We start from the raw sequence: 20,756 nt of genomic DNA, 5'->3' as shown, positions 1-20,756 counted from the left end.
CGTCACATGCTCCGTATCTGCAAGGTGACTTGTTTTCTCTTATTTCTTAACATTTCCACTTTTTTTTTCGTTCTTTCAATTTCTTTAACGTGAATATACTCCACTGTTCAGATTTTCGCTCATCAATTGATCTTCCAGATCATTCTAAAGACACACTACATGCTGTGCAGCCTTGCTACCATATGATGTGTTAATGTACATTGCTGACTCAGTGTATCACTCTTCACAGTACAAAATACATATCCCATACAAGTGACCTATCATCCTCTCTTGAGAATTTTCTTGGCTGGAAAAAATGAGACAATCGGAGCTTAGTGATCCGGTATCTTCAATGGCAGTAGTATATGTCTGCAACCACTTGATGTGTGTACTAAAGAAAAGCAATTGAATTCAAAGCTTGTCTTTAACACCGTTCTAACAACAAAATGCGAACAAACAAATTATGCGACAACATATTTCTTATGAAGTCCGACCCACATTACCCTTCATCTCTCGTTTTATGTATAGCGTTGGTGGCTGTCGTTCTCGCTCTCTGATCTCCGCTAGATCAGAGCTTCCACAAAGCGCCTCCACGGGCGTTTCAGAACTACCGATGGCAACTTAGCCCCGTGAAGAAACAACCATCTACATATGGAGAGCGTCCGCGGAGCTTCGGTGATAAAAAACCCTGCAAGATGCGGGGGAAAGTAAGATGGAAAGCAGCCCATACTCAGATGGGAAACGGCCCCGAAAACCCCTACGGCTCAGCTATACTTTTATGAGACAAGCTTCAGAGGCCTTCTTCCAAAAGGCCGCGATTAATTGTGGCGTTCATTAGTGTACTGATACTGCGGTTTTATTGCCGGCTTATAAAAAGCAAATTAGGCGTCTCAGGGTCTGGGAGTATTTCCCCTCTGCGGAATAGTTGCATTTGCTCCTCTTTAGGGAAATGGTTCGATATAATCTTCAAACTAGTTTTTTCTGAGCGAAGTATTTAAAGGTAACTAATTTCCTGAATTGAAAGTCTACAATTGTCCCAAATCCTTCTTAAAGAAGATTCCATTCCCTCAACCTGAGGTGTCATACAATATGATTATTTCTCTTCTTCCTCTGCTCCTCCTCTCGGGACTAACACATGCCTCGGAAAAGCGAGCGGCCTCAGCCTCAGCCTACTGCTCAAATTCCGGCGGTAACTACAAGCTCTCTTCGATCGCAGCCCCAGTCCAAGGCAGCGGCAGCCCAGGCTCTGAGTCAACCTGGAAGCTAAGCATCGATGATACATCTAGCGGGCACAAGCAGACAATTGTGGGTTTCGGAGCCGCCGTCACCGACGCGACCGTCAGCTCTTTCAACTCCCTGTCCAGCTCCACCTTACAGCAACTGCTCAATGAACTCATGACCGGTGCTGGCGCTGGATTTGCCTTGATGCGCCATACGATTGGCGCCTCCGATCTATCTGGCGACCCCGCTTATACCTACGATGACAATGGGGGCAAGGCCGACCCATCGCTGTCTGGCTTTAACTTGGGCGACCGTGGAACTGCCATGGCTACCCTGCTGGCTAAGATGAAGTCTCTCCAGTCGAGCTTGAAGATTCTGGGTTCGCCTTGGAGTGCTCCTGGTTGGATGAAGTTGAATGGGGTTATCGATGGCAATACTAACAACAATAACCTGAACGATGGGTACTTGACTAGCGCGGGCACCGGGAGCACGGGGTATGCCAGCGCGTTTGCACAGTACTTCGTCAAGTACATCCAGGCGTATGCCAAGCTCGGGGCGCATATCGATGCGATCACGGTCCAAAACGAGCCTTTGAACAGCCAGTCCGGATACCCGACCATGTATGTCTTTGACTACGAGTCTGCACAGTTAATCCAAAACTACATCGGTCCGGCTCTTGCTTCAGCCGGCCTCGACACCAAGGTTTGGGCCTATGACCACAACACCGGTATGTGTTCCAGATTTGCGCTGTCTCTCCTTGAACCCCTCCTCTAACTGACGAGATAGATGTACCATCATACCCGCAGAACGTCGTCAACGGAGCAAGCAAATATGTCGACTCAGTCGCATGGCACTGCTACGCGAGCAACGTTGACTGGACCGTCCTCACGCAGTTCCATCAGACCAACCCCAACATCAAGCAATATATGACTGAATGCTGGACCCCGGCGTCGGCATCATGGAACCAAGCGGCCGATTTCACCATGGGCCCATTGCAAAACTGGGCATCGGGTGTTACTGCCTGGACACTGGGCACTGATAACCAAGACGGACCTCATTTGTCGACTGGAGGCTGTGCAACATGCCAGGGCCTTGTCACTATCGCCAACGGTGGGTACACTTTCAATCCGGCATACTATATGATGGCGCAGTTCAGCAAGTTCATGCCACCCGGTGCTGTCGTGCTGAGTGGCACTGGGAGCTATACTTACTCCAGTGGTGGCGGTGTGCAGTCGGTTGCTTCTCTGAACCCCGATGGAACTCGGACGGTTGTCATTGAGAACACATTCAGCAATGATGTTTATGTTACTTTGTCGACCAATAGTGGTCAGCAGTGGAGCGGTAATATTCCCAGTCAGTCTGTGACGACCTGGGTGCTTCCTGCCGCTTGATACATATGTATTTAGCGCTCTACCGACGGGACGGGAGTGTTTTGAACAATCATCTCGAAGGATATAAAGTTTGATATAGTATTCTTGGCATTGATCTTAACTCATATAAGCAATTACTATTTGATCTGGCCCCCTTTCTTTTAAAAATTAATACCAGGCAGTACAGAAGGAAAACAAACCAAAACCACTAGCAACGACACTATGTCTGCCCCTTTGACTTCTGTTGTGCATATTGTGGAGAGAACTAACTACTAACAGCAAAACCAAACCAACCCGTGCCGCTATACAAGTCCGTGATAGGCCCACCCAATCCCCTCACATTACTCCCCAACAAGGGCGCCACCTGTGCCATACATCAAAGTTTTCTTTTTCTTGATAATTTACTCCGTAGTTATTTATATTTATCGGACACGCGACAACACTTTACTTTTTCCCCAAAATGACAAAATGACACAATCCATGTCCGAGGAACCAGAGCACCCACCACCAGACTACCACAGCATCCCGCCGCGCAGGCCTCCAATCGAATGTATACGGACAACAGCCGCCCCTGAGCGTGAGTGCACATGTTCTACTAGAGACCTCTTTCCACCCCGTCTCCCGTTACTAATGACCTGATAGCACCCAGCCGCTCGGTAAGCGCAATGCAAACCCGCCAGCTAACGCACCCCATCTAACCAATAAACAAACAGTCGCAAGCATTCAAAGTCAATGGAACGATCTATGTAGCGGCGCAAATAGCAGCCGCGCCTCGTGTCGGCTTTGTTATCGGGCCGCCTACCGTCATTGCCGAGCGGATCTTTCTTAATATAGAGGCGATTCTGAAGGCGGCGGGGTCTTCGTTGGATAGGATTGTGAAAACTACGGTATTTTAATGTCCTGGAAGGGGACTTATATCGTGTGAATGCTGATAGTTATCTGTTTAGGTCTATGTTACCGATTCTGCCCATGGAGTGCCGGAATTCGAGGCTGTGTACAAACGGAAACTTCCTTTTGCACCGCCGCGAACTACGGTGTTAGTCTCGAAGATGGAAAATCCAGATATACAGATGGAGGTTATAGCAGTGGAATAGAGCTTTATTTTGTTTTCATTTTCTTTGTTCTACTATTGGTGATCTAGCCAGGCACGCTGGTAATAATTTGGTTGGTTCTTTGCTTCTGAGGGCATTAGGGCTTACGTGGTTTTAGCTTCTCTTGCTTATTGCTTCATATAAGGATCGCATAATACTAAATTCAAGAACTCTGGAGTTTGGTCTCACGTCATACAATATATGTATGCATCTTGAGCTGCGGGCTGCTCGTCTTGCAGTTTCGAGCAACCCACTTGCGCTTTTTGGACAATGCTTAAAGCTGAGACATTCTTTTAAGCAACGCATCCTTGCTAATTCTGACATATATGGCATAATATTGTAGAATATGATCAATTCTCATATGTATTGCCACCACGATAGCATTTTTAATCGCATTTTTTGAACGGCCCCACGAGTGGGTTTCCGATCTACATGGATACGGAGTACAGCTTTTGTCGTTTGTACAGCGTCCAATAGTTTGCACAACGTAGCTGGTTTTGGACTAGTGAAGTGAATTGGAGAAACAGAATCCAATGACAGTTTTGTTCGTGAAAAAATGTATAAGAAAATCCAATGTAACCCCCGCGCTGCAGCCAAGATTTACGAATGGATATTTAGTCATTGGCCCCTTAGTCCTTTTGCGGGGAACCGAGGATCTTTTTTTGAGCGAACAGTTCTTGCCTTGTACAACAATGTATATGCAAGATAAGGTGAAATTCAATAAATCTAGATTGGTTGCACAAAGTCGATTCAGCTGATTGTATGCCGATCAATAAATAAACAAATCACATCGTGTTAAGAGTCACAGCATAGAAAACGATTTCGCACTACTGGCCGAGATCGGCCTCTGGGTGGAGCTACAGCTTCGATGAGATGAATTTACGGTGACTCAACCTGGAGAAGCCTATGAGTCGCTAATTTTTAAGGAATTTCTCTTCTATCCTCTTTTTCTTCTCTTGTTTACTCCTTTCTGCTTGTGCAAGCTTCCCAGAACTCCAGGAGATTGTGTGTGCGCATTGATCTAGCCTCGGGTAACATTTTCATCCCTGCAACTGTCGGGGATCTGCATCTTGAAAGCCGACACTCTAAAGTTCTTTTTCCCAATTCCACAAGTTCTTCCCCCTTTCCGATCGCCTTCATAAATATAGCGCATTGTGTTCGCGCAACTGCTACAACCATGGGGAGCACAGGTATGTCCGATGCGATCTTCCATTTACCCCGGATTTCCTTTTCATTGCTTTCGCGAGACCTCTCGGGCACACGCATTGCCGCCCGACACACAGGCTGACAGTTGGGTGCTTGCCCCGCAGAAATCAAAGAGCCCTTTGACAATGGCGAAAGCCAGGCTAGTTCGCAGACAGACGAACTGCCTCCTCTGACGACAACCACCGAGCGCAAGTTGATGGCCAAGGTCGACTGGCACATCCTGCCCGCTATTTGCATTCTCTACCTTCTTGCGTTTTTAGACAGGTAAGGTTGATACAGTCGCGAGATTAGTTTTTAAAAAAAGGAAAAACGCTGACATCGTCGCCGCGCAGAGTTAATATTTCCAATGCCGCTATTCTCGGACTCAAGGAAGACTTGGACATCGTCGAGGGAACAAAATACAACACTGCGCTCACTATTTTCTTCGTTCCCTATATTATTTTTGAAATCCCGTCAAACGTGCTCTTGAAAAAGCTCAAGCCTCATGTCTGGCGTAAGTACCTTGATCCCTTTGTACTGCGGTCGATTTTAGCGAGAGCAGCTTGCTAATAAATTCAATATAGTATCCTTCTGCATGTTCATGTTCGGCCTCGTGATGATTTTCCAGGGCCTCGTATCTAACTGGAGTGGCCTGATGGCCACTCGATTCTTTTTGGGTGTCTTCGAGACCGGCATGTTCCCAGGATGTAAGTGCCTGCAACCTCAAAGCAAACTCTTCGGTTCAAATGCTGATGATAACCGCCAGGCTTCTATCTGATGGGCATGTGGTATAAGCGCTCAGAAGCTCAGAAGCGATTCAGTTTCTTCTTCAGTTCGACCACTTTGGCCGGTGCCTTCGGTGGCCTCCTTGCGAGTGGAATTGCAAAGATGGAGGGCATGCGAGGCTACCGTGGCTGGCGCTGGGTGTTTATCATTGAGGGTGTTTTGACTGCTGTCGTGGCCATCATCTTGTTCTTCTTCATTGCTGATTTCCCAGAGGACGTGAAATGGTTGAACGAGGAAGAGCGTGCGTTTATGCGCGCGAAATTGGCCAAGGATGTCGGTAAAGCTGCGCACAATGTTCGCATGGGCAAGCGTGAAGTCCTCGGCGTTTTCAAGGACTGTAAGTAAAGCGCAAGATCTTCTTGTCATTTACAGCACACTGACTCCCTCCCAGACAAAGTCTTTATTGGAGGCCTGATGTACTTCGGTTTGATTGTTCCCGCTTATGGTATGTATTGTGCTTCATTCGCTTGGCTGGAATAGTTACTCATGCTACTTTACAGGATACGCCTACTTTGCACCATCGATTATCAAGACTTACGGTTACGATAACATCAAAACCCAACTCTACTCGATTCCCCCTTGGGCCGCAGCCTTCGGATTCTCGATGGTTGTTGCCACGTGCTCTGACAAACTGCGTCACCGATTTGCATTTACTCTGATACCGATGGCCGTGGCTCTTGCCGGATTCATCATGCTCTTAACCGTCCACGGCAATACAAGCGTACAATATGGTGCGCTGTTCTTGCTCACCAGTGGATGCTACAGCGCCATGCCTGTGATCGTTTGTTGGTTTGCCATGAACTTGGGTGGTCACCATCGGCGCAGCGTGGGAACCGCATGGCAGGTTGGCTTTGGTAATATTGGTGGCATCATCGCCACCTATTCATTTGTCGAGAAGAATGGCGTCACTGATTACCGGACTGGGTACATCATCTGTCTTTCCTTCGTGTGCTTCTCTGCTGCGATGTGCGTGGTTTATGCGCTCGCGCTGTGGTTCGAGAACCAGAGGCGTGATAGGGCTGCGGTTGACCCTGCTGCTATTCCTGAAGAAGAACAGGAATACCTCGGTGATCTGGCACCAACTTATAGGTATCAATACTGAGACTTGGATTCATGGTTTTGGGACTTTGATTTTCATATATCCCACTTTTGTGCGTGTGGGTCTGCTGTTTTTGCAAGCTCTATGAGTGACGAACCTTCTCATATACTAATGCTATATAAATAAACATACAATTGGGCATACCCAAATAATTGCATTGGCAAAATTCAAATTGCACACGATCTGATTTGTTGTGTACAATGATATTGTAGAGTGACATATTTAGGGCTACAATTGAGATGATTGAGATGATGTCAATATCTAAGCTTACCTATATCAACCACCATATAATTCGCCAATTGCTGCGGCCCCAGAAAATATGATGTAATCCAGGAGAGCTACGAAGGGTCATGTACATTTATAGCATCGACGAGCACAAGAGTTCGCGTAACTAAGGCTGGTAATAAGACGGTGTTCTCCCTATAATTGATGGTATGGATTCCTAAGCTTGGAGAGAGATCATTGTGGCATTGCTATAGGCTAGTATAGTAGTGGATCATAGTCATTTTGATTGAGCTACCCAAGTGTGAATGTACGAGTTGCCCTACCAATTTCCCAAAATTCCCAAAATGGCAGCTGGCATGGTCATGTGTGGTCGAGAATGGAAAGAACTTCCATGACCCGTGGATCCACACGTGACTCACTAAGCGAGGCGGCTGAGTCAGCCGCACCGCACTCAAATGCGTCTCAGGCCGCCCACACTTCATCTTTCTTCTTACTATCTTTCTTCATCCTCGCAGAAATCGTGAGTAGCTTTCCAGAGCTCATAATCTAATACACAGACCATGCGCTAACCTAATACCCAGTACGAAGATGAGAGCTAAGTGGAGAAAGAAGCGCGTTCGCCGTCTCAAGCGCAAGAGAAGAAAGATGCGTGCCAGATCGTAAGTTCTATCTCAGTGCTTGATGGCATTGCCATTGAGCTTCCAATTGAATCGCATTGCTAACATCACAATCAGCAAATAAACTACTCGCCCCCTCCATCTCAGCGCACCATGATCGGGCTCATGTTTGAACACTAAATGCGACAATTGACGACTCGACGTTACTTTTGTTTCTTCGAGACACGCCTCTCACTCAACGATGTTACCTGCCCGGACCAGATTTCCGACCCCATTAGAAGAAATCGCAAATCGGACGACGGAATCCGCTGTTATCAAACAGTCTACCATATTTCCAACACCTCGGATTCATTCACACGTCTACGGTTTGATGTCAGGCATGGTTATTATTCGGAGAGGCTCCTGTGTTTAGTTGGATGTTGGAGGATTGATGTTTCTCATTGATCTTTTGAGCACGGCTTGGGGTGACTGGTCAATTTCATTCGCTTTACGGCCTGCCTTCGGGTTTGTCAAAAGCTGTGGAGAGGTTACTTCCGGGAGTTTATCAAAACAAAATCCATGGAATAGCTCGGAGGTCTTTGGTTTAGCTACTCAGATGAATCGATGACTTGATGAGTGCACAATTTATATTTCCAGTAATTGTAAATCTGTAGGCTTCACCTGTTTTGGCCATATTTTGCGCCGTTAAGAATATGATCTTTACAATCTGATGCTCGAAATACGTCAATACGTCAATATTCTTTGTGCGCCAATCTGTTCACCGCCCGTTGGGTCAATGATCGTAAATTTTTCTGCCAGACAAGTCAAGACAATTTTATTTCACCGCGCTAAAGCCGATTCTCGACTCCAACAGCTCAGGTCTTTTGTGGTCTCTGAGCTCTAACGCCATAATGCCGTCAGTTAAAACAGATCAGAAGCGAAAGCGCTCCACAGGCAATGACCGTCCGAGCAAGAAGCCCGCTCTTCAATCGCTGCCCCCGCTGGCTGCCAGCGTTATTGAAGATAAGAGCGAGCTGGCACCAGTGATTGGTGAGTGTAAAGCTTTTTTTGATATGCTGTAGCACATTTCTAACAGCCTTGGCTCCTCACAGCCAACACTCCCGGTCTCTCAAGCGCGAATAACCTCACATGGAACCCATACATCAAAAGCCGCACCAATGTCCCCAAATCTGCGGCAGCAAACCGGAACCCGAGCATTGTCTCGTCAGAAATTCTGCTGCAGTCCTCAGACCATGCTAAGATGGACTTCGTCGGCCGTGAAGGCACAGGAGACGACGCCGACTCACAATTGAAGCACTACGTCGCAATCGTTGACCCAGAGAACAACACATGGAAAATGGTGGAGGTGCGACGGGCAACACTGCGAGGAGCAGTGCGAAGCCGTAAGGTTGAACCAGACTCTGAAGACGAAATGGTAAATTCAATCTCTAGGAACCTCATCTATAAACAGAAGACTGACAAGCAACAGACCATGCGTGCCCAGCGTACAGCTCTCACCAACACCTTCGGCACAAAACAGTCTCGCAAGGCCGTGCAATCCATGGCCGAAAACGCCCAGCTCTCCAACGCCCCCGTCGGCACCGTCTCCCAAGCAGGCGCAGCCCTCCTCGCCTCAATGCCGACAAACACCACCTCCGGCAGAGCAAAGGAAACCGCCGTACAAGCAGAAGTACAAGCAGCCAAGCCCCTCCCAACCCCCAACCTCACTGCCTCGCACCCCTCGGACGTGTACACAATCGAATCCCTCGTACCAGGCAGCCACGCAACGCTCAGCGCGCTCAACGGCGTCGAAGAATGGAAGTCCCAAGTGGAAGCCGGTCTAGGCGTGACGACGGTCTCGCGCTACGTCTCGAACCGCGTCGGCCCAGTCGTCCACTCCGACAACATCACCCACCTCCAAGTCCTGCGCTTCATCCAGCTGCTCATCGAATTCGGCCGCTCGCTGAAAAGCATGGGCGCCAACGCCCGCGGCGGCGGACCAGGCTCCAAACGTCTTCCTCCCCGCGAGGACCTGCGCCGCATCCTCTCCAACACAACCGGCTCAAGCTCAACCGGCAAGGCCGCCGTTGCCGAGACCAACTCTGCAGACCTCCTGCCGGAGTCTGTAGTCGACGCCGTGCGCCGCCGCTTCGCGCCCAACGGCGGCTTCGTCTCCAAGCTCGACTTCACCCTCCTGCAGACCACCATCTGTGCATTGTCACTGCATATCCCGCCTCAGCCTGCGCGGGACGGCGGATCCAGCTCGCTGGGCGGTAATGCGCCCAATGAGCTTGCGACCGATCCTTCGGATCTGCGTGATGATCTGCGTCTGGACCCGACTACCATCACGCACTACTTCAAGGAGCTGGGTTGTCGCGTGGACAAGCCGCGGGAGACGGAGTTCGCCAAGTGGAATATCAAGGGTGGGCGGGCTGAGGCTAATGCTCGTCGCGTTGCGAGACTTCGTATTCCGGTTGAGTTCCCTAAGGTTAGCCGTGGTGGGCGTAGGTAGTGTACTTACAAGCATATATGGATGTATGTATGTATGTAGTTTTGGTGTTTGGTGGTCTTGGGTATAGTTTCATTGCTCTTGACGCACGTTCATTGGCGCTTTTTGGTCAAAATTGTCATTTTTATCTGTTTCTATATCAATGAGACACTGTTACATAGCCAAAAGAATTTATTGAACCACTGTCTTCTTCATTCTAGCTAGCCGCTGAGCTTTGGATATAGATGTTATCGGTTTTCCATGATTAGAGAATCCTCACTGTCATGTGCAATGTTTAAGCCTTCTTTTCTTTGAAATTCTTTTCTTTGAAATCTCACCCACTTGCTGAATATATATGAAGGTAGTAAGCAGTTTGTAAAAGCTACGGTCTAATTTTGGACTTAGATGCGCAGAACAAGAGCTCGTTCATGCTCATAAATGGATTTGTTCCTATCAAGCGGACCTCGGGACGCTCATATATATATCCTACACGCCACACCGAAGCTCCACACAGACCTCGGGAGAACAGTGCCCCCTTGGTCTTATTTAATTTGAGTCCAATTATCTAGGCCATGCTGAATGGTTCAATTTTGATACAGGGAGAGCATACCAGGGTTGGTTGGCACATTCAAAGTCAATTACACATAAAGACAAGACGAACGGTGCAAGTTAAGACTACAATTCAAGAACATTTTACAAGTTTAGAGCAGAACCAGACACAAGCAGATAGGTTGTTGTGATTGAATGTAGACGGATGCATATGTTAAGATGTCCGTATGTAAATATTATATGAAATGAATGGACGGGAATAACGCAGAGCGATTACCCCAAAAACCGAGAAGAGAGTCCCATGGTCTAGAAAACACCGATGGGGGTGTTCATTCCCGAGTAAGCCTTCTCGGTCAGAGGAGTAGCAGCCTTCAAAGGCGGCACAGTAGTGCGGGAAGCCGCGTCGTTGAATTCACGAGCGACGGCATCCTCAAGGCTCTCGCCAGCCTGCAGACCCAGCTGGGCGTCCTCCCAGATGGGCAGGTTGGCGGCCTCAGCACCCTCAACGCCAACGCCAACGAAACCGCCCTGGCTTTGCCAGTCGCTGGTGCGCTTCAGGCCCAGGTCGTTCCAGACGGCCTGGACAGCCTGCACCAAATGGTCGCGCAGGGGCTTCACGTGGCCCGGAGTAGGGGTGATGCGCAGACGCTCCTCGCCGCGAGGAACGGTAGGGTAGTTGATTGCCTGGACGTAGATTCCGTGCTCTTCGAGGAGCTTGTCGGATGCCTTCTTGGCTAACTCGGCGTCGCCGACCAGGAGGGGAACGATGTGGGATGGGTTGGGGATGACGGGGATATCGAGATCCTTCAGAGCCGTTTTCACTGCTCGAGTGTGCAGTTGCTGAAGGACTCTGTCGCGAGGTTCCTGGCATTGGTATTGAATAGCGGTGTCGGCACCAGCCATGGTAGCTGGTGGGAGCGAAGTGGTAAAGATAAAGCCGGGAGCGAGCGAGCGGATGGTGTCAACCATGGCCGCAGAGCCGGCAATGTAGCCACCAACACAGCCGTAGGCTTTGCCGAGGGTACCGGTGATAATATCAATGCGGTCCTGGACTGTGCCCTTAGTGCTTTGCGGAGACGCAGAGTCCTGCGATTGCCACTTGGCATAATCGAGGTGCTCGGCAACTCCAGCTCCGTGAGGCCCGTACATTCCCACGGCGTGGACTTCGTCCAAAAAGGTGATGGCACCGTATTTATCGGAAAGATCACAGATCTTTTCGATAGGCGCAATTGATCCGCACATACTGTACACGGATTCAAAAGCAATAATCTTAGGGGTACTTAGAGGCAGTGATGCCAATTTGGTTTCAAGGTCTTCCATATCGTTGTGCTTGAAAACCATTTTCTTCGCACCGGAGTGGCGGATACCTTGAATCATGGAGGCATGATTGAGGCTATCCGAGAGGATGACACAATCGGGCAACTTACTACCCAAGGTTGCTAGAGTAGCATCGTTAGCCACGAAGCATGAGCTGAAGACCAATGCGGCCTCTTTGCCATGCAACTTGGCGAGCGTGTCCTCCAATGCGACAGCATGTTGGTTGTGACCCGAGATATTACGGGTGCCACCTGCACCAGCTCCGTAGGTATCCAGAGTCTTGTGCATCGAGTTCAAGACGTGCGGGTTGCGCCCCATGCCGAGGTAGTCGTTGGAGCACCAGACGGTCACACGCTCCTCGGCAGAGGCAGTGTGGGCCCGAGGGAACTCCTTGGCGAGACGGTTGATGTTGTTGAAGTAGCGGTAGGACTTATCCTTGTGCTTCTTCTCCAGCTCCGCATTGTAGAATCCATTGTAGCTGAAAGGTTTGTTGGTCGGGGCACGGGGGACGCGGGCGGCCTGCTCGGCAGCGGCAGGGGACGAACGAAGCGGATTGGTCAGGCTAGGGTGCTCTGTAGTCAAATTAGAATCAGGCGGTAGCACGAGCCTCACAAATTCAATTTACCTCGCTCATTCTTCTCGTATCCCCCGGAGGCGAGACTGGCGGGGTGACCACCGGAACTATGCAATTCCCGCTTGCCATTGGGAACCCGCATAGGCTGGAATGCGGCGACTCCGGCGGCGCGCGAGGTGAAGCGCTTGGTGCCGCTGAGACGGGCACTCTGCACAGCCAAAGCCTTGCTCATAACGGGGCAGCGGCGGGCCAGAACCTGGAGATTGGACATAGTTCCGCCTCCGGGGCTGGTGTTGGGACGAGTAGCAGTGGAAAGAGTGCGGAGGGTGGTGGGGGATGTCCGCTTGAGGAATGGGCACATAGAGCGAGACTGCTGCAAGAGAGCCTCCATGATTGAAGCAAAGCAATTGAGCAAAGAAAGAAAAAAGACCGAACAGAAATCTCCTTAAAATATAGGAGAGAATGTACAGATCAAAAATATGCAGACGGAACCAAAGGAGAATCGGTCTGGGCGGGGAGGTTAGTCATCCGGGTCTACGGCTTACATATGAGGCCATCTGATTGGCCAACCCTGGAACGCTTTTACAGGCACGGATGTCCCTTCCCGAAGTGGCAACATTGTATGTGTTGCCGAGGATACCATATACGAGAGCATACTTAGTTTCTTAGACAGGACAAAGGGCGAAACTTAAAAAGCGCTTTAAGTGTGCGTGCTCATTATGTGTTTGACGTAGTAAACCACTGAATCAGGGTCTTCACGGATACTCTGTTGTCTAATGGGAAGTTGACAACCATTGAGGTCTTAAATTCAGAGGGGTTTGGTAAGGAAATCCTAAGATTGTTGTTCAATCAACCTCAATTACTCTTCTAGAACTCTCCTATCCATGGATGATAGTATATTTAGTAAGTGTTATGTAAGTTCTAGAATAGAAAAAGAATTGGGTGTTGAAATGCGCTCCCGTATTTGGGGGTTGTAGGGCTTTCGGACGCTTTCTTACCCCGAATTTTAGCATAGAATCAATAAGCAGTATAAAAAAAGTAGCAAAGAGATATTAAGAACGATATCAAGAATTTAGTCACACCTGTCTACTCTATGTTGAAAGATGTGCAAGAATATCGAACAAGTACCTTGTTCACACAAGCCCTAGCTAACTACTCCGTAACTATTTATAACCAAAGAATACCGAAAACCCTTCGTAGATCAGGGCTCTACAGGTCGCGTTTCTAATAAACGATTATTCTGAGTCACTTGGCTCCTGACAAGCTCTTCGTTTACGAAGACTTCATATATCTGTTCTTTTGTTCAAACACGCATCCTTTATCTTACATTTATATCACCTCAACAGTAGTCCTCTCAACAAATGTCTATCAAGCCTGATTCAACACTCTTCAACACTCTCCAACAAGGACATCTAGAAACAACGATTTCAAATCCCCCGCGTAACGTCATCTACAACTCCGGATTTAGGAACCAAGCCCAGGAGTTAAGAATTAAGCCCGAGCCCGCATCCTACAACATGCATATAACAGACAAAACCCCCAATGAACCATCCTCACCACTATACCACCTACCATAAAACCCAACCAAAACCAACAATCACAACCCAAACCCCCATCACAACCATCACCATGCCATTCATAACCCTCGAAGAGCACTACGTCTCCCCAACCATCCGCGCCTCAACACCCCACGACCCCTTCGCCAGCTTCCCAGCCCCAACAATCCAAAAACTCGAATCCCTCTCAAGCGAAAGACTACAAGACATGGACGCCGGCAACGTCGCACTCCAGATACTCTCCCACGCACCGGGGACATACAGCGCCGCCCTATGCACAGAAACGAACAACACCTTGGCATCCGCGATAGCAGCGCATCCGACACGCCTAGCAGGCTTCGCCCTCCTACCCATGGCCGAGCCGGAAGCAGCAGCAGCAGAGCTGGAGCGGTGCGTAAGAGAGCATGGGTTCGTCGGGGCGCTGTTAGACAACCATATCGATGGACGGTTCTACGATGGTCTAGAGTTCCGGGTTGTGTTTAGTAAGGCGCAGGAACTTAATGTTCCATTATATATTCATCCTGCATGGGCCAGCGATGAGATGTTGGAGCATTATAAAGGGAATTATGCGGATAGCGTTGCGCTTTCCATGAGTGCTTTTGGGTGGGGGTGGCATTCTGAGACCGCTGTTCATGTGCTGCGGCTTTATGCGAGTGGGTTGTTTGATGAGTTTCCGCGGTTGAAGATTGTGCTGGGTCATATGGGTGAGATGTTGCCGTTTCAGCTTGAGAGGGTTATTAGGGTTGCTGGCAGGTGGGGATTGAGGAGGGGGTTTGAGGAGGTTTGGAATGAGAATTTTTGGATTACGACTAGTGGGATGTTTAGTCTTGGGCCTTTGGCTTGTTTGTTGAGGACGACGAGGATTGAGAGGGTGCTCTATTCTGTTGATTATCCTTTTTCGGATAATCAGACTGGGGCGGAGTTTTTTGAGAGGGTTAAGGAGAGTGGGCTGATTACGGGCGAGGATTTGGAGAAGTTTGCGTATGGGAATGCGGAGGCTTTGCTGGGTGTTAGGGCTGTTGGGAAGTAGGGTACATGCAGAATGGCTCGTGATGTGTAGATCAGGTACTGCTTGCTAGTTACTTCTTGCTACTACGATTCCTGTGAATTCATTTCGAGGGTATCCAAACCATCGGATCAATCAATACATTGAGACTCATAACCAAACTAGAGTTGCGCCTTTTTGAACATCGAACGCAAGCGAGGTGGAAAAATCAAAATGGAAAGTAAAAAAACACACCAGACCAAGCCTGGCAATGTCGAAGCCAGGGTCAAGTCTATCGTAGGAAACATTTTTTCATCCTTGCATCACCATCAGTATTTGGAAATGTCCATCGATATCCAGAACTGAATCAGGGGTTGTATGATAATACAGAGCAGTGCATATATCTGCCAATCAAGAAGATAAGAGGGAAAAAAACATAGAGAGAAAAGAAAAAGGAAGCCAGTGAGGACAATAGAAAAAAAAGAAAAACAAAGAAAAACTGAAATGAACGCCGCCCCGAGTTGAATTTGCATTAGTTGACATTTGATTAATCAAGGCCACCGTCACCGTCGATCAGACGGAGACGCTCTTTGGTAGTCTTTGCACGTTTGGAGGTACCTTTGCCAGGGCCGCGGCCGCGGCCACGCTTGGCAGGCGTTGACGACGGGGTCTCAACAGGCTCTTCTGCAGGCGTGGCAGCGCCCGAGGGTTTCGCGCTAGCATCGTCGAAGTTACCCTCGCCTAGTTCAAATTAGTATTCAAGTTTAAGTCAGTGGACAGTGTCAGAATGTAAATGCTCACCTTCATGGTACATATCATCAAGCGTAAGATCACGCTTGCGTTTCTGGGCGGCCTTTTTGCCTCCCTTTGCGCCGAGAGTTTCGCCGCGTTCGATGGCCTCCTTCTCCTTCTGCTCGATGAGTTCGGCCTCGTCGTCATCGGCAAGCCACAGGGCAATATCTTTGGTGCGGTTCTCGCGAGCGCGTGTGTTAAAGTCGACGCCGCCAGAGGCACCACCTGTAATGACAACGCGCTGCACCTCCTCTTTCTGCAAGGCACGCTTGCGGATGCGCTCTTCGATGGTTCCGCGAGTGATGAGACGGTAGACGGTAACCTGGCGGGTTTGACCGAGACGATGGGCACGATCCATAGCCTGCGAATCGATGGTCGGGTTCCAATCGGAGTCGTAGAAAATGACCGTGTCGGCGGCCGTCAAGTTGATACCCAGACCACCGGCACGAGTGGACAGCAGGAAGACGAAGATGTCGGGGTTTGACTGGAAGTCGGCGACCGTGTCGCGACGGTCTTCCAGCTTGGTGCTTCCGTCCAGTCGACAGTACTTGAAGTTTCGGTACGTCAGATACTCCTCCATCAAATCGATCATACGTGTCATCTGGAAGTACAGAAGCACACGGTGGCCGCCGGGCTTGAGCTCGCGCAACAGCTGGTCCAATTTGGCTAGCTTGCCGGAGTCCGTCACGAAACGACGCATCGAGGGAACCTCGATGTGGCTGTAGCGGCCCTTGAGCGAGACAGGTGGAGGCAGCATCGGAGGGTGGGAGTAAGGTGTAGGATCCAGCTTCTTGATCAGGATCTGCTCCTCTAGTTGCCTTGTACGGTTTCCAGACAATGCTTGCCGGACAGATGTATTGAACAAAGCTTGGTTTGATTCCCGTATCGCTTGTTGTCCAGAAGCAGACATGACAATGGGAGGCGCCGAAGCCTTAGGGGCAGCACATGGCTCAATGAGGTGAAGGCCTTGCTTTTCAAATGATGAGCGTGAGACAGTCATGAGATCCCGCATGCGGCCCTCGACGGTGATATCGCGGACAGCCTGGCGATCGTCACGATCGACGATATTGAACAGTGAGTGAGACAAAACCGAGTTCTTTGGGTCTTCACTCTCGTCATAAATGACATTCAAGCGAGAGAGTCTGTTCGGCTTGCTGCGGCGACGCTCTGCGCGCTCGTAGACACCAAGTCGAGCGGTCTCACTTGCTTCGCCTGCGGAACTATCGACAAAACGCAAGAACGAGAATGCGCCATCTTCACGCGCACTCTTGTGGATGTTCTCCGGTGTCCAGACGTTCATGAGTTCTGACAGGTATTTATTTTGGAAGCCGGCGCGCGGATTCTTGGACCCAGGAAGATCCAGACGGCCCTCAGGGCTACATAAAAGACGCGGCAACTCGTAATCAATCAAGTTTTGTGTTGAGTAACGAACATCGACAAAGTGCCCTTCGCGCACAAAGGAGGCGGTTTCCGCAAATGATGCAGCGGAGAAGGGGGATTTTGTTTCCGCGCGCTCAAAAAGATCGGGATGGTTGCAAACCTTTCGGAATTGCATGACCAAGTTCATCAAGGTGCTACTGTCCGTATCATCGCCGGTGGTAGCCTTCTCAATGAGGTCGATGATGCTGACACGGTTGCGCAAGTTGGCATAGAGGGCACGTTGGCGGTATGTAAGATCGCAGAAGATATCCTTCTCGACCTTGTCTCCAAGTTCCTGTTGCACGTTCTTCTTGACACGACGCAGCATGAAAGGCTTCAAAATCATGTGCAAACGCTTGAGCTGGTCTTCGTTGAGCTTGGTGTTACTCTGCGCATGCGACTCAATGTCCTTGGAGAACCACTCGCTGAACTCGTCGTGAGAATCGAACAGAGTGGGCATGATGAAATGGAGCAGGGCCCACAGTTCTTGCATGTTGTTTTGGATCGGAGTACCGGTCAACAGAAGACGATTGCGGCAGCTGAACCCTAGCAAGTTCTTCCATCGCGAACTGGAAGAAGACTTGATGGCTTGAGCTTCGTCCAGAATCATGTATTGCCATTTTACCTTCTGGAAGTACTGTGCGTCAAGAACGACAAGCTGGTACGAGGTGACCAGAACATGGAACTCGGAATCGCGATTGTATGTAATATGCTTGCGATCCCAGAACTTTCGCAAAATCTTGCGGTCCTTGGCATTACCCCAGTAGGGTAGTACTTTGATGTTCGGTACAAACCTGGTGATTTCTTGCTGCCAGTTGTGTAGGGTGGATGCTGGCGCAATGACCAGGAATGGACCCCAGATATTGTGGACCTCTGCCAAGTAGGCCATGACGGAAATAGACTGGATAGTTTTACCGAGACCCATCTCGTCTGCCAGGATACCGTTGATACCCTGCTCATACAAGTTGACAAGCCAGTTGAGACCCTTGAGCTGATACTCTTTCAGTTGGGCATTCAACATGGTAGGTTGGGAGATTTCGATGTCACCCAAACTGGTCGGGTTCTGGAAGTTCATCTCTCCGTCATCGAATGCGGCCATATTGTCGCCCTCTGCTTGGTTGTTAAACGCGCGAGCACGGTCCTGGGCTTCCTGCACAGCATTCTGCGCATTAGCCATGGCAGCCTGCTGCAGGGCAGTTTCATCTTCGGCATCGAAATCGAGGTCTTCGAATGCAGTGGTTTTGGCATTGAGATTGGCCACACTGTCGGGAAGGTTGATCGTGTGCGCACCGGGCTTGCCAGGTTGAACGGTCTCGCCGGTGGCGGCGACGGCACCATCTCCTTGGGCCTCGTCGGTCTTGATCTTGCGCCCGATAAAGTGGGAGTACAACTCGGTCTGCGAAATAAGGAAGTTCAGCTTGCGCTTCTGTCGGTTGGCTTCGCGATCGGCCTCGGCCTTCTTAGCAGATTCAAGCTCCTGCTTCTCGGCCAGACGGCGCAAGTCACGTTCCTCACGCTCGTTGCGCTTCCAGAAAGTCATCATTTCGCGCATCGCTCGCTTGGCACGGGCCTGGGTATCCTTGGTACTCTTATTCGTGCGTTCCTGCCACTTGCGGGACTGCTTGCTGGCCAGCTGGGCCGTTTTGCGCAGATTCTCTTGGCGAGTGGAAAGAGAAGTAGTCTTGATGCGATAGACCTTCGGAATATCCTTGCGGGCAATATCACGCCAGATCTGCTCATAGATCTGGTTGTAGCCCTTGCTGTCGTGGTTGAGTTGTGACATGGGAGTGCCCTCCTTGGAATGCCGAGGGTCTCTCTTCGTGCTCGGGGTGAGATACAGATCATCATCCAGCCCAGCATTCCAGGCGGCCTCCGCGAGATCCTTCTCGGCCTGTTTTTGCTCCTTGGACTTTTTCGGACGAGTGACTGGACCGGCGGCGCGGCCTGACCGGCGGCGTGCAGGATCGTTCTGCGCAATGTGGAATTGACTCGTCGTGCCACCTTCGAGGTTAGGAGCAATCGGACCGACCTCACCAAGCTCGTCCTGACCATCGCCTCCCTCCAAGGCGCGCTTGGTAGTGCGAATCTTCTTCTGGGCTCGCTCAGCTTCGCGCAGGAACTTGGCCTTTTCACTGGGTTCTTGAGCCTTGTCGGCCTTGCGTTCGGCCTCCAGCTTCTTTTGCATCTCCTGGCGCACGGTGTTCTCGCGACGGCGCTTCCGCTGCATGTCCTTTTTGCGCTCCTTTTCGTCCTGGATCTCCTTTTGTTGAACTTCGGCAATGACGGCACCCTCGTTGCGCGCTCGGAATCGTTCGCTGCCAAGAATAACCTGCCGTTCGAAGGATCTGCCTAGGTCGACTAAGAACTCATTGCGACGGCGCTAGAACAGAGAGTTAGTGATGTGGCGATGGAAGGGACAATCCGATTGATATTGATAAGTCCTTACCTTGCGACGGATTTGCTCTGCCCGACTGCTCTCCAATGACCGTTTGTAGCCTTTCTCCTTGTACCGTTCCAATTCAACGGCAAATCCAGGCCCTTCGACATCGCTCTTTTCGGCGTTATCAATCTCAGCCATAGCACGGTTGACCTGCTCTAGATCCACGCCAGGTGGGAAAGGCTTCCGAAGCGGGGGACGGACAACAGGCGGGTAGTGTTCCACTTCAGGCTTGGTGAACCCATTGGTGGCAGGTGGAGCTCTCGGTCCATCCATCCGCTTGTCGAAGCCAAATCGGGGCTCTGACTTTGGATACACAACTGCAGGTACTGGCCCGTGGTTCCCGTGGTTCAAGTGGCGGTTTTCAAAGGGAGGAGGAGGAGCGTGTGGTATGTGGGCGGGGGTGGGGGCCGGGGCAGGAGACGGCTTTCTCGCAGGCTGTTCATCCGATGGACCCGAGAGGATACTGGCAAACGACATGGGATCGGCGGCTCGGGCAGGCTTCTAAATGAGACAGAATTGATCAGTCAATTGCGGGTCAATGAGTAAGTTCCGGGTGAGAGCCTTACGGGTTCGTGAGGCGACGCCGGTCTCTCCCGCATCATCGGCGGTCCATAGCCAGCGCCATTTCCTCGCGGGCGGTATGGGGATTGGGATTCTCTGGGCGATTGCGAATGGCCCTCTGGGTGATTGGAGGGATGGCCATGGGGTGTTGCGGAACCGTAGGGCGAGGCTCCGTTCCCGGCCATCACAGAGCCGGGGTAGGGTCGCGTCAGCGGTGGTAGCTGCGAACCCGCGGTGTGTCCCGGGTATGGCGATGGCTCCGGGTGAGCTGAATGTGGCGCGGAACCATTCAAGGGCGGCGGCAGAGTAGCTGGCATCGGGGACGCGTGGGAAAAGTGCGGACTTTGCGCGACGGCGGCTGGAGCTGGGGCAAATGCCGGGGGAGTCTGGGGGGGATGGTGATATTGCGGTTGTTCATTGTTTGGGTAATACGGGTTCTTGTTGGGAGAGGTGTAGGCCGGATACCGGTGCTGTTGAGTCGGGGACTGGGCGTTATATGGCGGAGCGCCCGTCATGATGCCCG

General features: G+C 50.5%; 8 protein-coding genes across 8 annotated transcripts; 6 read left to right on the top strand and 2 right to left on the bottom strand.

The window, feature by feature from the left end:
- Nucleotides 1-1,068: 1,068 nt before the first annotated feature.
- Nucleotides 1,069-2,591, top strand: N7529_003078 (glycoside hydrolase family 30 protein; the record flags this gene model as incomplete). Its single annotated transcript, XM_057238605.1, has 2 exons — nt 1,069-1,927; nt 1,987-2,591. 2 exons carry the CDS (start codon nt 1,069-1,071, stop codon nt 2,589-2,591), a joined length of 1,464 nt encoding a protein of 487 aa, XP_057101216.1.
- A 447-nt stretch (nt 2,592-3,038) lies between these two features.
- On the top strand, nt 3,039-3,664 carry N7529_003077 (RidA family protein; the record flags this gene model as incomplete). The annotated part of the gene is made up of 4 exons (XM_057238604.1): nt 3,039-3,147; nt 3,213-3,226; nt 3,284-3,457; nt 3,518-3,664. 4 exons carry the CDS (start codon nt 3,039-3,041, stop codon nt 3,662-3,664), a joined length of 444 nt encoding a protein of 147 aa, XP_057101215.1.
- Nucleotides 3,665-4,838: 1,174 nt separating this feature from the next.
- Nucleotides 4,839-6,734, top strand: N7529_003076 (putative MFS transporter; the record flags this gene model as incomplete). The annotated part of the gene is made up of 7 exons (XM_057238603.1): nt 4,839-4,851; nt 4,972-5,131; nt 5,200-5,360; nt 5,431-5,553; nt 5,613-5,969; nt 6,024-6,077; nt 6,133-6,734. The coding sequence occupies 7 exons, from the start codon at nt 4,839-4,841 to the stop codon at nt 6,732-6,734; spliced, it is 1,470 nt and encodes a 489-aa protein (XP_057101214.1).
- A 613-nt stretch (nt 6,735-7,347) lies between these two features.
- On the top strand, nt 7,348-7,753 carry N7529_003075 (uncharacterized protein; the record flags this gene model as incomplete). Its single annotated transcript, XM_057238602.1, has 2 exons — nt 7,348-7,476; nt 7,691-7,753. 2 exons carry the CDS (start codon nt 7,348-7,350, stop codon nt 7,751-7,753), a joined length of 192 nt encoding a protein of 63 aa, XP_057101213.1.
- Nucleotides 7,754-8,463: 710 nt separating this feature from the next.
- N7529_003074 (DNA-directed RNA polymerase I subunit RPA49) lies at nt 8,464-10,064 on the top strand (the record flags this gene model as incomplete). Its single annotated transcript, XM_057238601.1, has 2 exons — nt 8,464-8,602; nt 8,665-10,064. The coding sequence occupies 2 exons, from the start codon at nt 8,464-8,466 to the stop codon at nt 10,062-10,064; spliced, it is 1,539 nt and encodes a 512-aa protein (XP_057101212.1).
- Nucleotides 10,065-10,895: 831 nt separating this feature from the next.
- hemA (5-aminolevulinic acid synthase HemA) lies at nt 10,896-12,871 on the bottom strand (the record flags this gene model as incomplete). Its single annotated transcript, XM_057238600.1, has 2 exons — nt 10,896-12,478; nt 12,532-12,871. 2 exons carry the CDS (start codon nt 12,869-12,871, stop codon nt 10,896-10,898), a joined length of 1,923 nt encoding a protein of 640 aa, XP_057101211.1.
- Nucleotides 12,872-14,109: 1,238 nt separating this feature from the next.
- N7529_003072 (amidohydrolase family protein) lies at nt 14,110-15,066 on the top strand (the record flags this gene model as incomplete). The annotated part of the gene is made up of 1 exon (XM_057238599.1): nt 14,110-15,066. The coding sequence occupies one exon, from the start codon at nt 14,110-14,112 to the stop codon at nt 15,064-15,066; it is 957 nt and encodes a 318-aa protein (XP_057101210.1).
- A 502-nt stretch (nt 15,067-15,568) lies between these two features.
- On the bottom strand, nt 15,569-20,748 carry ino80 (chromatin-remodeling ATPase INO80; the record flags this gene model as incomplete). The annotated part of the gene is made up of 4 exons (XM_057238598.1): nt 15,569-15,762; nt 15,823-19,612; nt 19,679-20,173; nt 20,239-20,748. The coding sequence occupies 4 exons, from the start codon at nt 20,746-20,748 to the stop codon at nt 15,569-15,571; spliced, it is 4,989 nt and encodes a 1,662-aa protein (XP_057101209.1).
- Between the last annotated feature and the right edge of the window lie 8 nt (nt 20,749-20,756).

Source organism: Penicillium soppii, assembly GCF_028829465.1.
Source record: "Penicillium soppii strain IBT 18220 chromosome Unknown utg000003l, whole genome shotgun sequence".
NCBI classification, from domain to species: Eukaryota; Fungi; Ascomycota; class Eurotiomycetes; order Eurotiales; family Aspergillaceae; genus Penicillium; species Penicillium soppii.
The sequence above is the reverse complement of the archived record's forward strand: the minus strand, read 5'-3'. Positions and strand labels throughout refer to the sequence as shown.